The sequence below is a fragment of the Scomber scombrus genome, chromosome 9, assembly GCF_963691925.1.
Source record: "Scomber scombrus chromosome 9, fScoSco1.1, whole genome shotgun sequence".
Classification (NCBI taxonomy): Eukaryota; Metazoa; Chordata; class Actinopteri; order Scombriformes; family Scombridae; genus Scomber; species Scomber scombrus.
Window position 1 is genome coordinate 13442839 of NC_084978.1, and position 16335 is coordinate 13459173.

Genomic DNA, 16335 nt, shown 5'->3' on the forward strand with positions numbered 1-16335 from the left:
TTGGTGACTAAAAAAAAAGGGGTTTTGAAAAATGTAATAGATGAGTAATACAAAGTTTTAAAAGTAAAAGCAAAACGCAGTGCAATGGAAGTTCGAAGTTAGCACCTCAGACATAAAAAAAACAGCAGTGTGCTTCACGTCTCTCTAGTGGTGAAGTTGAACAGCACGGAAAGTGTGAATCTCTATGGAGGTGTGTATGGTTGCAGAGGCGGTGCACACTCACAGGATGTCTATCTATTCTAGTCACTCATTCCATCATGTAAAGGTTTTCTTGCTACTGAATCGCAACAACCTACAAATTCCTGAGGCACATGTGTTGAAAGCTGCATGGAAAAGCCTATCTGAAATAGATTTTCCTGTATTTATGTGGCAACAGAGTTTATGCTATGTGGCTGACGCGTGTTTAAAAGCTTTGGCGATTTCCTTTTCTAAAATTAATGTCACGTAAAATCAACTTATTATATTAAATTTTTAATAAAAGAATGACCATACCAAACATAAAGTACAGAGTGTCTAGAAAAAAAAGCATTACAACACTTGCAACAATAATAATTGCATAGAACAACCTTTCAAAAAAAACAATACACACAGTGGTCTGGAGATGTGGTTTCAGATAAACAAGATGAAACTGGAATTCAATCCCCTCCCACCAGTAAGTGCTGACTGAAGGCTATAGGGAATTGAACAATACAGTATACGATACTTGATGAAAAAAAAATTCAAAAGTACAAAGACAGCAACAATGTTGATCTTAATATATAACAAATGATGAGACAGAGTTACACATCTGTACAGGAAGCAGAGACTCTGACGCTGAAGGGAATCTGGCTGCCAGAAATAATAATTAAAGATCAGCTCCAGCACCTGAGCAAGCGTTTAACTTGCTGCAGTGCCCTTGAGCAAGACACTTACAGTGCTGCAGATGTACTGGTTCTGCTTTGTATACTACACAATGCTCTAACTTCCCTGTGAGAAGGTGCACAAGAAAACAGGGATTGTACAGGACTGCATTATTATTACATTTTTGATAATTTGTGATGAAAATCTGGACATGGTTAAACAATCTTTAATATCAAAAGTCGATTAAATAAAGGCAAAAGGATTACAATGAATAGCCTAACTTTGTGGCGGCTAAAGCACATGGCCTGGCCTGTTTTGGTTAATAGATTGGGTTAATGTTATTATTATTATTATTGCAATTTTTCCACAATGACTGACCCAGTGGTCTGTCAGTAAAGCCGTCACTTATTGCATTTCAATAACATCCACTGCAGCGACAAATTACAAAACAGTGCTGACAGCGAACACTCAACCTCATGAGGAAATGTACCGCTGCGGGTCCTTGGGAAGAGGTTGCATCTTGAATAACACGCAAACCCCCGTTTATTTGTCAGACCCTATATATACACCCATTCAGCTGGAGCCGTTTTCTGTTGAAATAGCACAACAACCCACCAGTGACACTTTCAATATAAGTCATGCATTTAGTCCCAGTCTGGTCTTTAACTCACTAGAGTTTATCGACCCCTTCGGGAGGCACTTGAGCTCTACTCTACACCAACAAATAAATCGCTCTCTGTTTATTTCTTTAGACTGGCTCCATCAGCTCTGCAGGATCCTGCTAGAAAGCCATAGAGGCCTCTGAATTCTTTACAATTCTTCAAGTCGTTTTTTCTCTTTTATGATTAGAAAAGAATTCTATTTCTCCTTGGCCAGAACAAGGATATTTTTCTGCTTTTACACATCAGTGTAGTTTAATAGAATTCCACACAAGGCTAATGTAAAGGCAGCAAATTATATATATAAGGCTAACACCACAATTAAATGCTTTGATGAACAATAAATAAAAAAACTTTCAAAATCCAAAATAAAGCAAGGCTATGTAATCAATGTTAAAATATTCTTGAGTATATTTTAGTAAGAAGAGAAGGGGGTGACATCTTTGTCATTATTCACATACTCTGTATAATAAATGATACATAGTTAAGCCTTTCTATTTCATTATGCAGCTGCATCCCTGATAGCTTTGGACTATATATCTGAATATCTTGATTATCACATTTCTGATGCAAATGCATACTGTAGAAACACTGTACATTCATGCAGTTTTTAAATAAACAGTCAAGGGCTGCATTTGGAAACAACTGAATATAACATGATGAGCTAACCTGTTTGACTTGATTGAACACCTACAAAATAGCTGGGAAAGTTGTGATATGAAGTTTTGAATGTAAGAAAATGCCAATCACACATACTTAGGAAAGCTCAATAAATCTATTTCCTGACTGGGGGTTCCTTGTGACAAATAAAATATGACAATGACAAGATGTGAAGAGAAGAAAATAGTCCCCTTGGTGACAGAAGTGCATGCAAGAGAACACCTATTGAACTTGATGGCTTCATTGTCCTTTTCTATTTCCAACTGAAGCATAAGAAGCGATGGCAAACTTTTGTCCTTTTCCTTGTCCAAAATTGTTCCATTTTCTCGGGTGTGTTCACAGTGCCAGTCGCCAAGAGGCAATATGTTTACAGCGTCCCACTTCATCAGTCTTGGTTTAGCTGAGTGGGGCTGGATCAGGAAGACAGATTAGATTTGATCATGATGTCAAATCAATTTTCAGCACTTGAAGCGAAGAAACTCCGAGTATAATTGTCAGAAAGGAGTCCAACTCTGTGTGTGATTGAAATATGGAGACGCAACATAGACAGATAAACAAATACACACACACACACACACACACTTACATGAATGTACCCATACACACACAGCCACACTAGGATGAGGATGATTATGTGGATGTGTTCAGTGGCCGCCGTCATCCCAAGTACAATCATTCTTCTGCTTGGCCAGTTTTCTGACCACTCTCTCCAGCTCTTTGCGAGACTTCTGCTCCTCCTCCAGAAATTGCTTCATCCATTTATTCTCCTGTTAAAAAATATATAAGACAACGATTGTATTCAGGAGGTGCGTGACTCGTCCTGTTTGTAAAATCAAATATGCATTCTAAAGTCCCAAGCTGATATTGGTGGATAATAGGCTATTTCAGATATATTGGTTTTAGCATGTATGCTGGCATAATATGAAAAAGAAATTGCAGAGCAGTAAACGTGACGTCTTTTCATTGTATAATTTGACTCATTTTCTTCTCAGTTGAAATGTAATAATGCTAGCATAAAGGCTCTCGGGATGGCAATGTCAGTCTCTTGGTCAGACCTCCACTTGGGTCCAGACTGAAATACATCAACAGCTATTGGAGTTATTTCCAAAGACTTTTGAACAGACATTCATGCTACAGATTTTCCTAGACTTTTTTTCTACTGTCACCATGACGTTTACATTTTTCATTCAGAGTGAAATATCCTGACAACTATTGGATGAATTTATCAGCATCAGGTCAAATACCCACAAAACCACAAATGTTAGCTAATGTTAACCTGCCAGGCTAAGTTTTGTGAATATGGTGAACATTATAGCTACTTGACATCATGTTAGTAGAGTCATTATAAGCATGTTAGCATGCTGATGACCCTCCTAGTGCCCAAGTATAGCCTCGCATTAGACAGGCTAGTCTTATTTAGTCTTCAAATTGACTATTATGTTGTATTTACCTGTAAAGTCTTTTGATCAACTGCTTTTTTTACTCATAGTTTTATACCAACATGCTATCTGTTCACGCAAAACAAAATTAATATGAACTGACATTTTGTGATCAGAGACATGAGACACAAAGAAGAAAGATACAAAACTAGTGTGTACTAACACTGCACGTACAGTGTTGAATACTCTTGAGCACATTCAATACATACAAGTAACAGTTACCTTCTTCAGTTCATGAACCTCATCCTTTAAAGCATACACAGCATCAACCAGGCTCCTGAAAGAAAAAATGAAGTGCCTGTATTAAACTACATTTCACAAGAAAATGACCTTTGGTTACACTGGCCTCCCAACACAAGGTCATTCTATAGGAAGATTCATGTCTCAAGAGTTTGAATGGGATCAATATTATATTTCTGAATCTAATTACAGAGAAACCCAAGATCCAAATACAATTAATGGCAAAGCCCTGCATGTCACTGTTAGCACGACAGCTGTATGGAAACCTATTTTCCAAAGTAATCATGTGCTTACTTTTCTTCAATAACTGTCTGCCCATTGCTCTTCATCTCCTCCACAATGATCTTCTCCTCATCTGGCAGAAGCACCTGAGGCACGCACTCTTTCCGCACCGCTACACACACACACACACACACACACACACACACACACACACACACACACACACACACACACACACACACACACACACACACACACACACACACACACACACACACACACACACACACACACACACACACACACACACACACACACACACACACACACACACACACACACACACACACACAAATTAATGGAAAGCCTGATTCACGGTTATATGAGCTGTTGAAGATGAATGTGCGATCTAGGAGGGTATTATATTAATAATTTCTCCACAAACACCAACCTGTGCCGGTCTGGTGCAGGCTGGCTCCTGTGCAGTACGCCTCAATCACCCGCAGTATCTGGGCATCCTCCTCCAGCGCGGCCGTGCCTATCAAAACCAGAGATCAGCATTAAAATAAATACGCACTGTAAAGTTTAATTTAGCAGATAGTGTCATAGCGTCACACACATTCCTGTATGGTTTCATCAAGAACAAATTCCACACTTTTAATATCAAAACAACTGTATTCAGCCAGTTCTTATGCCTTTCATAGTACTCAATTCCATAGTGAAACAAAACTCCTACTTTTCCTTGTTTGAATCTCATCATCAGAGGGTTTCCTTTCTTTCTTCCTGTTGCCTGGCAGGAACTTCTTCATAGGCCGCGGGCTCTTGCTGGAATCCTGATAGAGCAAGAGGTTTAATTTAGTATTTCTCTCTGTGCGCGCACACACGCACACGCACACAAAACACACACACACACACACACACACACACAGACACACACACACACACACACACACACACACACACACACACACACACACACACACACACACACACACACACAGTGCTAAATACACCTGTAAAGCCAAGGCTCCAAACCAAACAGTATGCAAAAGCTTACAGGGAAGCATATCCCTTAACAAACAGAAACAACAAAGAACGAAATTCCATCGACGGACAAGGCAGCAAGCATGTGGTGATGACTGTGACCAAACCAGCCAGGTGACAGTATGTTTCCTGCCTGCCAGCTCTACACAAAGCAAAACACATTTAATAAAAACAATTTCCACATTTAGTAACTAATTTTCATAATTAAGACATTTCACCAACTACTACAAACACAGACAGGGCAGGAGAAAAAAATACTTAAAATATTCAAGTTTACCTGGGGGATACACTGTTTATTAAGCCATGGTAAGTTGATATGTTACCATAACTTTTTATACTTTATAAAACCACAATGATGTGGTTTTATGAATGAATGCATTTTTCTATTTGCTCCTGGGATGGTTTTGGGTCTCAAAATAGGCACAATGATAGTTTCCTCTTGTCTGTACAGTATAAGCGGAGGTGTGAACAATAATTGCTAACTAAATGTAACAGTTTAGTCAGCGCTGACATGCTTTAACCGGTTCATATGCAGATTGCAAACTTGTGACTTTCACACATTTCCTTAAAGTTCTTTAGATTATGTCATCTGCCCCTTATGCTGGAACAGGGGAACTTACTCAAATACACATAAAGAAACCAGACAGTAAACCCATTTATGTGGCATCCTCAAATTCTACAACAGACTCCTAAACGTCACCGCTACATTCTATAATGATGATGATGATAATGATGAATAATATACTTTTGTAGGAATCAGGGGGAATAATTGAGTGCATCATGTCTCTGGAAACCTCACAACCTTTGACTGGGCCCAGGGATTCCCTTTAATGTAGGCGCAGAGGACAAAGTGTAGTTCTGCACTGGTGAGGTAGCATTTTCCTAGATCTACTGAGGGTTTTCCCTCATCAGGTTGGTTTTTTGGGGACTCAGCAGAATGCTGTGATTCATGCCATACACCTGCTCAGAGTACAGCAACAGCAGTCCACCATGCGTTGTGATATTTACATCACTTTAAAGCTGCATAATTTGTTTTTATGGTCAGCTTGGAGCTAAAGAACTTCACAAGAAGCTTAAAGACATACAATCATGACATATTATAACCTTAACAAGCCATTAAGGATCAAGTGTTTAACAATTACCTACAAATACAACAGACACAAAGTACCATTAGCAGTGATTTGGACTTTTGTTTATGGACACTTGGCGACTGATGACAAATTAAAAGTGTACACCATTATGCCTTGAAAATGTGTTGCCTGCCAGTTTGTCATGCAACATAAAATCAACTTATAAGGAGATATTATCTAAACTAATGTACGACAGCATACTGGGACTGCTGGCCATGACAGTTCTCAGAGGACTTCAGTCTGTGTCTAGATTTCCAAAAATAGCATCAATGGCAGAAATGAGGACTACTATTGCATTAGAAGGCCTCTTTATTAGAAAACTGATACTAAACCTTGACTCAGTACAGGGAATAAGAAAAAAGACAGAAGACACGCGAGGCTACAGAGAACAGGAAACCAACGGATGACTATGAGGGAGGAGTGAAGCGAACAAAGCGAAGGCATGCCAGCTCAACACTGGAGCAAACACACACACACATACACACGCACGCACGTATGTACACGCGCACACACACAAAAAAAACCCATCCCAACCCCCAACCCCACATCCTTTACCACACACACAGAACAGAAACAGACTTAAGATCTAACCTTACCTTCATGATATAAGACATCCTCTACAGAAGGCAGGATGGGGAAAGAGAGAAAAAGGGGAAATGTGCATGAAAAATACGATAAGAAAAGGATGTGATAGAGAGTTAACGGTGAACATTTTTACACCCCCTCTGTTCGTCCCCTATTCTTTGTCTTTGCAGAATAGGGTGATTATTTCACATAAATAAATAAAAAAGAAAGATATTTGGAGAAATGGGGAAATTGGCGAAAAGAAGACAGCAGAACTATCTACAGCAGAGAAAAAGACCCAGACAAATTGCCTGCTTGTTTCTGTTCTCACAGTGGATGAAAATGTATTTAGTTCTAAAGAATTACAGAGTCATTTTCATCTGACTAGTCAAAAGAAGTACCTAAACACATGCTAGACATTTATATTTATCACCTCACTAGACTGTGGGAGTTCTTGAAAACTGAAAGTTATAATGTGCTGACTGATAATTGTGTGCAAGATCCTGCCTCCCACTAGAACCTCAGAGCATCATTACACTCAACAGGCACCAGAAACTCAAACCTCGGTGCATGCCCGTCAGACTTGGTGATCATGCTGTCATTACAGTTATAAACTCATTCAGAGCAACATCGTACCCTGTCATGTTTCAGCCACACCTGCAGCACTTCTCACTCCAATTTTTTAACTGCATGATTCGGTTATAATATTATCTGTCACTGCCTTGCACAATCATCATACACTTTATCTACTGGCCCACGCATCTTGCAAAAAACTGATTTATATCTGTAAAGGCCCTTCCTGTTGTTTTGAAAGCCTGTGACTACACGTTTAGAGGTGTTATTAATTGGAACTTTTCAAAAAGTACTTCCAGATCATTTTGGGCCAGTTAATCTAATTCTAAAATTTCACTTGTGTACTGTATTTGTGTGTTAGGTGGGAAGTGTTGTGTAAAACGGAACAAAACCATACTGAAAAAAGTAGAGACAGAAAAGGGGACAGAGTGGGACTTGTGGTTTATGACTGCAAGACAGCTTAAAAGAGATGCATATCAAACTGATCTAGGTTTGCTTGTGTAGCTCTAGAAGTTCCCACCTCTTTGTATCCCAGCGCAGCAGAGGGTTTGAGGGGAGGTGCGGGACGCAAACAGCTGAGGGACCACGGCTTGCTGATTTTTGGTGGTTCCAGGGGGCCACGACTAATGGCGCTGAGGCTGCCCAGGTGAGATAGGTGAGTGGAGGTTCCAACCATGCTCAGCGGCTTGCCTTCTACTGTCTATAGGAGAGCCATCAAAGGAAACAAGAGAAACAAATGTGTGAGTTTCATATGTGTGATACAAGACATAATGGTTTTCACGTCTGGGTGAGAATTTAAAAGGTTTTTCGCACTTCAGCATTGTGCAAAGTTCACTTCTGGTATTGTTATGACTATATACAGTATAAACGTGTTTGTGTTAAGTGTTTGTCTGTGTGTGTGTGTCCAAACCTTTAAGGTTCCTGCAGGGCTGCCTCCTTTGGTAAAGGGCTGAAGGTGCTCAAGCCATTCCTGTAATTCCTGTCCAGTACTGCAGAACACTGTAATACGTTCGATCATGCTTCCTGCAGCGCAGAAAGAAACACACACACTTCCTTCAGTTAAAGTTATACATGGCCAACAAAACATATCCACCACAACTAGAACAGGAAATACAGGAAATGCACGTTATTTGCAGCGATAATGAGGTATATTTACATCTACCGTACTTTATATTTCCCCCCAAATTTCACACAGTGTGACAGCAAAATGATTAAACACAAACTTTACATGGTCAAACCTATTGTCCTGGTTCACGAAGGCACCCAAAATAATGAGGTATGTCTCCAAGACTTGTAAGGCAACATTAAATTATGTCCTGGTGGAGACTTTCATTTCCTACTGTGGTTATCAAGAGATCACCAATTTATAACTTCACATTTACTGGATTATCTGAATCAGATGTTATATCTGATTTCATTCCTGTTGCAAACTTCTTCTTTTTTTTTTAAAGTAGGGCAAGTGTGATCCCTTTATTGACAGTGTGCAGACACCCACATGATTATTTTAAACCACTGTCATATAGATTAGTCAGCTGAGTAATCTGGTCAACAACTGTAAGAAACTTCTGTTTTAAAAGATACAGTCCCACTCTAACTTGATAGCAGTGCCAACTAAAGAAGGGTCCTAATTTTCTCCAGATATTCAGATGCAAACCTGTGATGTCAAAGGCATAGTGGGCATCTGCTTCCTCCACATGTCTTGTTACTGTTGTGCCTGTCAGTGGCAGTTTTCCCTGGATGGGAGGAACACAAGGGAGACAAAAGTAGAAAGCATGTCATGGGTCTGAGATACTTTATATAATATATCATGTTATCAGCTGACATCAATGAAGAGACTTGGAATTATCTGTCTGTAAAAATTAAAATAATAAAAATGGCAAAAGAACTAATTAAAACCTAGGTTGACCATGGAAACACATTTGTTTGCTTAAACCTCCAGTAATATCTAGCCATTCAGATATTTTTAGTTTTACTTGTCCAGGTTTTGAGATAAAGGGCTCTGAAATTTCTGCCACTACCCAAAAATAATAGATGATGCAGATTTTAAATATTAAATACTGCTGTCATCATTTTTTTATTTTGAGTACCATAAATGAAACTCCATTTACTGCCATTGCACTGAGGGCACAACAGAAATCTCACAGATACCTCAAACCTGGGAAAACATAACCTAAACTCAGTCCATATCTGGATTCCACTGAAGACAACTGAGAAAAGAAGTTGTTTTTTTGGCTAAACCAACTAATAGGATTGACGATGTAATTTATATGCAGTATCTCACCTGATAAATAAAGCCACTCATCCGGGGGCTGGCAGAGAGCATTACTATTATATTCGGGAAAAGCATTAGGTAGCGCTCCTCTTTTTCCTGCAAGAACAACATAACATTTTTGGTCCCGTGATCTATGAAGGACACACAGTATTTGCATACGCATACCACAGTAAGTTTCAATAATAGCCATCATTTTTTCTATTTGTTACATGTGCGGATGCAACCAAACCTGTTCATCATGCAAAAACCAAACGTGTTCTAGTTTATGCCCCACCTACTGATATGAAACTACCAACAGATATGAAACAGGTTATTAACCACATACTGGTGTGGCAAAACTGTTGAAATGTATATGAATGGAAAATGAGATAAGCTGACATAAGGTTGGAGTTGTGTTACAAATTAAGTGACTGGTATGGTGGTTGGAAAGTGGTTGGCAGTGAATAAAAGGCTGAATCCAAATGTCTATCTTGGGCTTTCTTCCAACCACGGCCTCAATGTCGACCCCTACACAAAAACCACAAAAGAAAGATTAGATGTCTTTTCAGGCTGTGTATGGCATACATAGGTTCCTGTTTTGACACTTAAAGGGAATACTGACTTACCAGCATAGGAGGATTGATTTTACCACACAAAGGTTTATGGATAGAGAGAACCCTTTGACATGTTTTGGAAATGATAAACTCCTCTTGTTTTTTTTTTTAGAAATAATAAGACATCAAGGTGTTTGAGAGTTTAAATTAACATCAGTGGCCTTAATTCGTAATAGTGAAAATTCACATTACTCAAACAAATTCAGAGCATTTCAGCTCGAGACAGAATGGTGCCATTCACACTTCCTCTGTCTGCTCACATGCAGCAACCACCACATGCATTCTCAATCTAGCACAAAATATACAATAAAAAGCCTAAAATAAATATAAAACATACACCAAGTGAGGCGATAAGCAGGAAGATGGAATCACTTATCACAGGATTTGGACTCAAGAAACAGAAGAATATAACATTTATTGCATGTGTCTTGATCTAATGAAGGTCAGTGCAGCTGTTTGAATTGCAGGCTAAACTTGAAGACAAACTTGCTTTTTTTTCACACTGGAGTTATGACTAATTGCTAATATTTAGAACGGGACGCAATTATTTCAATTTAGAAAGGGGCATGATCACTCTCAGAACCTATTCAGTCACATTTGTGCTTAGTAATGCAATGAATCCTTTAAAAGTTTCCCTTTCTGAAATGCCTATCTATCCTCTTTGACTGAATGGAGCCCTGGGGACTCTTTTCTGCAGCTTTCACTAAAACAGCTAAATCCTCTCAATTAGATAAAGAAATGAGAATTGACATTCTGGGATTTGTCCACTTCCTCCTATAACCTCAAAATCGGATTCCATCAGCTGTCTCCTTGCTTTGTCTCTCACCTCACTGGACCCATTTTTCACATGGACCTGGGACATATAGGCCACGTGACCCAGGCTCTTCATGCTGTCTCCCTCCCAACCACGCACTGGTTCTGACAAGATCTGGAGCTCCAGGTTCTTGCGCCTCCGCAGGTCCTGGCACTGCGTCTACACACACACACACACACACACACACACACACACACACACACACACACACACACACACACACACACACACACACACACACACACACACACACACACACACACACACACACACACACACACACACACACACACACAATATATCCATCAATCTTTGAAGATGGGAAAATGTGTCATAATAATTCATTGAAATAATTTAGATACAGAATTTTCACTTTTTACATACATTTCAACATTTAAATTCCAAAGTCCATAATCAAAAAAAAAATCTGAATCCTACCCTTAAAAAAAAAAATTGTGCTTGCTTCATGGTAAAAGTATGTATGGCATGGTGTCTTGCCTTCTAGAAATATTGAGTAATAAGTAGCAAGGAACTTTCTTTTCCAGTGTGGATACAATTTATTGGTTTTTGAACATCTTTGTCATACGTGTAAGTAGTAACCTGCATTCTTAAATAGTACATTTACATTTACAGGTGCTTGTCAGGGGCTCTCCCTCTTCAGACAAGAAAAATGACAATGCAACATCTATCATTTTCCACTGCACATTACACAAAAAAAGAGGTTACTGCACATTACACAAAAAAAGAGGTTCTGCAAATGGAGCACTGAAAAGATGCAACTGGCATTTCTTAAGTGCCTTCCCACCCGACCACACAATCAGAGCACACACAAAAAATAAGACTTGCAAATTACAATAGTCAGAACTGGGTGATATATATTTTTTTCCCGCTTTTCTGTGCAGCAGCCCTGCTGAAAAGACATGTGTGAGTCACCTCATCTATTCTTACAAGGAACTCTTAAGTTATACCGGGGAAATTGTGTCACACAGTGATGCTCGCTCAGGTACAAAATGCGGTTGCTTGTTTCTAATCCTTCTCTTCTAAAATGGCATTTCAGTTCACACCCACTGTAGGAACAACAAGATCAGCAAATATGCAGCAGAGAAAAGCTCAGACATGTTAATGGCTTTTGTCCACTCCAACCAGAGCTTCCAAGCCATAAAACTACAAAATTCTTAACAAAAGAAGTCCGACAAACACAGCAGAATACCACACACCTCTGACCAAATTTATCACAGTTACATTTAAACTTTAGATAGATACAGATGGATATATACTTCATTGTCCCCATGGGGAAATTTGATTTGGACTCTATAAAACTTGACCCATCAACCAACACCAGCTGGAAAGAAAAACAATATAACACAGAAATACATAAAAATACACACAGAGACATCAATCTGTGGTTTTGTACTGCCTGTACAGCCTGCTTATTTTAGGCTACTGTTAAAAAGTCCCACTGATACGGGCACCAAGGAGTTCACCGATTCAATTTACACAATCTGTATCTTCTGCCTGACGGTAATAGCTCATACTGAGAGTATAGAATATGGCATGGATCGCAGTATTTCTCTTTACAGTTTAAGTATGCTCTGGTCAAAGAGAGACTGAAGATTATAATGATCTGTATTTGATTCTGATGTTAGAGGAAGGTCCCCAAACCATGCAGTCAATCCATACCTGATTACACTCTCTAAATAATAAAAACATAATATTTTGTTTGACTCCATACAGATGCAATATTTGTCAAAAAGAAATTCTCCGGAGGGTTCAAGAGCATACCCAGTCAACATGAACATTACTGTCAATATGGACACCAAGATACTTATAGGACTGAACTTGTGTAATTGCCTGGTTATGCATGACTGTGATCACCAACTTCTTTGGGATGAAAATCATCTCTTTGACACGAAACAGTGTCTTGAATTTCCTCAAGGAAATGAAAGAAATAAATGACAACAAAAATCCAGTGAATTTATAATCCAATAATCAAGAATTGGCATGACAGGTTTACATGCTATTTTACTTAGGCTTGTCCTGTGCTGATAAATGAGGAAACCTAATCCCTGACGGAGATTAACAAAGCTAGTTGCTAGCTTAGCGCCGGGCCCCCCAACGACGTCCCAGACTTACCACTAGGCTCCTAAATGCAGCTGTTGCCTTTACGATATCAGCAAAGTCTGGATGGGCTTCCTATGGTGGAAATATAGAACACATCAGGTAAAAATGTAGCTTTGTGAATAAACTCCTCTAAATGTTAAAGCAAGACAAGCGTACATACTAGATATATACAGTGATATACAGAAGCACTAAAGTTGAAATAGACTATTTTTAATTTAACATTTAAATACTCTGTTAGATATTATTGCTCCATTTATTAGAGGTAAACAAAGTAATAACAAAATAGTACTAATAATACTGAACTGTCTATACTGTAGCAACATATAAACACACACACACATACATATTACAATATAATTATTATTATTATCATTAAAGTAATATATTTAAATTAAATATTATTTCAGTATAGTTTTAGACACTTCTTCTGTACCTCCACATGTCTCTCCAACTCCTGCAGCAGTGTTGGGTACTTGTCCAGCCTCATGAAGGGCTTACTGAGACTTGTGGTCAGGGTCAGGATCCCTGGCACACTGGCTCCCTGGCTCTCCATAAATTTGTCTAGTTCCTCACTGTTAAATACACAAAACACACACTTCTTTATGCGGAGTTAAAAATGACTTCAAGCTTAGCGGACAAGTTAGAGGAGGTAAATCTTTGACAACATGAGGACTTGTACCTTGAAATACCATGAAATCACAAAACCCATTATTTAATAATTCTGCCATTTCACCATTCACAGTAGATTGAAAATTTGCCTCAATATAAAGTTCATGACTTTCAATTAATATGTCGGTGAGTTAAAATTTCAACATCACAGTTTGGTGGTATTCTTCCTGGGCTGGGATTCTTGTATTTTGCATAGAATAAAGATGGTTGTTCTATGAAGTAAATTTTGGGGTATGGTATACAATGCATGATAGGAGAGCCTGACTGATATTATCACTCAGATATATTGGTATAGGCCTGATATGCACCGATATATTCTTTAAAGTTATAAAGGTAACATTTTATGTACATTTGATCCTTTTTCTTAATTCAGGTTTAATATATACAAACATATGTTTTTTTATTCAATGTGTGTTTTTTTTAATCATAGTAATTTATAATTATTAATTAATAATTTATCATTTATAATTATAACTGTTTTAGTGCACTGATGTCATTTTGGACAATAAACTTTATTGTTAAACTGTAAAATATCATGATTCCATTACACATCCTCGTCATAAGTGTTCGGCATTTGAGGCATCATTACAAAATATGTGTTTATGTATATATTCTGTATGCATAAGAATGTTTTACTCCTTAATATCAGTATTGGCCCCAAAAATCCAGTATCAGTCGGGTCTTACAAGAGAGTAATTCATTAAAAATGATGTTATCATTGTAAGTTAAGTGGAAAATGTGTCCATAATAAAAAGCAGTAAATGAAAATTGATGACTGGGCAACACTTTTCCGTATTTAACTATAGATGAAGCTGTGTTTGGTTTATAATAGCAGATAGAAGCTGAGAAAACAGACCACTTCTGGTGGAAAAGGTGTGAACCAGAATAATGTAAACTACATAACTTCTTACAGGTATGGCAAATGTTGCCACTGGATTGAATTATTGTTTTCTGTGGTAAACAATTCATATTTTTAGATAATAAACACATTGTTGGAAATTCATTTTGCAACCCATGGAATTAAATGCAAATCCTTTTCCAATGAGACCTGAAAAGCAGCCTTAACAAGATACCAACACAGTAAAGTATTGGTTAGTATTGTAGGGCTCACTGATGGGGCTCACCAGAGTGTCACACCTGTGGTGCAATGGACCACAAGTAACTGTATTAGTGTCAGAAGTTTAAAAGGCTGCACAATGTTTTGAATTTGTATTTTCCACTTTTGTTCTCAACTGCAACACGTCGACTTTACTGCACCCTTGCAAACGTGCTTTGAAAGTAAAACCATTCATGAGTTTCCATGTTCCAAAATCTTCAATCATACAGTATCCTGGAGCAACACTAACTGGTAACACAGGGTAAATGTTAATGTCACAGAAAGACTCTTGCAACCGAAATGCAGATGTGCTTACTGTGAGAAAACGCTTTGCTTGCCTGTCAACATAACCACAAGCCTATATATCCTGTCAACAGTCGGCTTCCTGTGTGTAATCTGACCTATTCTGCAACTTACAACAGTAGAACCAGACAAGACACCTCACACTCAAGATTCTAGCATTTTAACTGCACCATAGAGATATTTCAATATGGCTTTTTGCCACATTGACAGGTCCCGCTCAATAAAAATGATGTGAATAGTTTCTGCAATGAAGAAAAACTTTGAGCACACAGGAACTGTTCCTCTGTTCAGTGTATCTACTCGAGAGTCAGTTTAGCCTCCTGGTCATTTACAGATGGAAAGCCTGACACCTCATGGCTTAAAGCTGAACTACAGTTCATCGACTACAAACAAAAAACAAACCCCACAGCAAAGACCAATATAAAATTGTAACAAAAACCAAAAAAGCCCAACTGTCAATACATAGGTGTGTTAGTCATATCAAAAATCCAATTCCCTCTTTGTGTTTCCATGGACAGTGTTTCCTTGCTGAGCTATAGTGGAAGTATAGTAACAAAAAATAGTCTTCGGCACTAACAAGACTGATTTAAAGATATCTACTTGATTTGACTAATTTGGATGGCTGAAGTGTCATATTAGCTTCAGATAAACTTTTAAATACATTTTTATACAGAAGAAGGCATGTGGATCTTGCCTCCATCACTTACATTGTAAGTGCATTATGAATGGATTTTTGAATAGCCAGTATGAACAGGGGGAGTGATTAGGCAAGAAAAACGTAATTAATTGTTCATTTGGGCTCCTGACTATTGTTTTAAAACAAACTTGAAAAATCATAAACCTGTCCTTTAATACAAGGCTATTTATACTGGCGACCCCTCATCACAAGGTGCATGTTCAAGTTGATTTTCCTGTCTCAGACAGCTTAATTTGAATCATTTTTATAGGCTTAAAAAGGTAAAACTATACAGAATTTCACAAGAGAAAAAGATGTTGAAATGTTGTTTCTGTTTGGAAGGACCTTGGTAAGGAGTACAGACATCTCTGCCTGGAAAATGAAGCTAAATGAGTTAACTCAGTTGCCATGTGACAACAC

General features: G+C 38.3%; 1 protein-coding gene across 1 annotated transcript in view; it reads right to left on the reverse strand.

Moving 5' to 3' along the window:
- Positions 1 to 455: 455 nt before the first annotated feature.
- The window catches only part of arhgef6 (Rac/Cdc42 guanine nucleotide exchange factor (GEF) 6), a gene marked incomplete in the record, with an annotated part of 26757 nt that continues 10877 nt past the window's right edge, over positions 456 to 16335 (reverse strand). Inside the window, 13 exon segments of the mRNA XM_062425896.1 lie at positions 456 to 2926; positions 3821 to 3875; positions 4133 to 4232; positions 4512 to 4598; positions 4797 to 4893; positions 6831 to 6851; positions 7892 to 8071; positions 8282 to 8394; positions 9026 to 9104; positions 9653 to 9739; positions 11063 to 11209; positions 13184 to 13243; positions 13605 to 13743. Of these exon segments, the coding sequence (XP_062281880.1) occupies positions 2804 to 2926; positions 3821 to 3875; positions 4133 to 4232; positions 4512 to 4598; positions 4797 to 4893; positions 6831 to 6851; positions 7892 to 8071; positions 8282 to 8394; positions 9026 to 9104; positions 9653 to 9739; positions 11063 to 11209; positions 13184 to 13243; positions 13605 to 13743 (1288 nt within the window).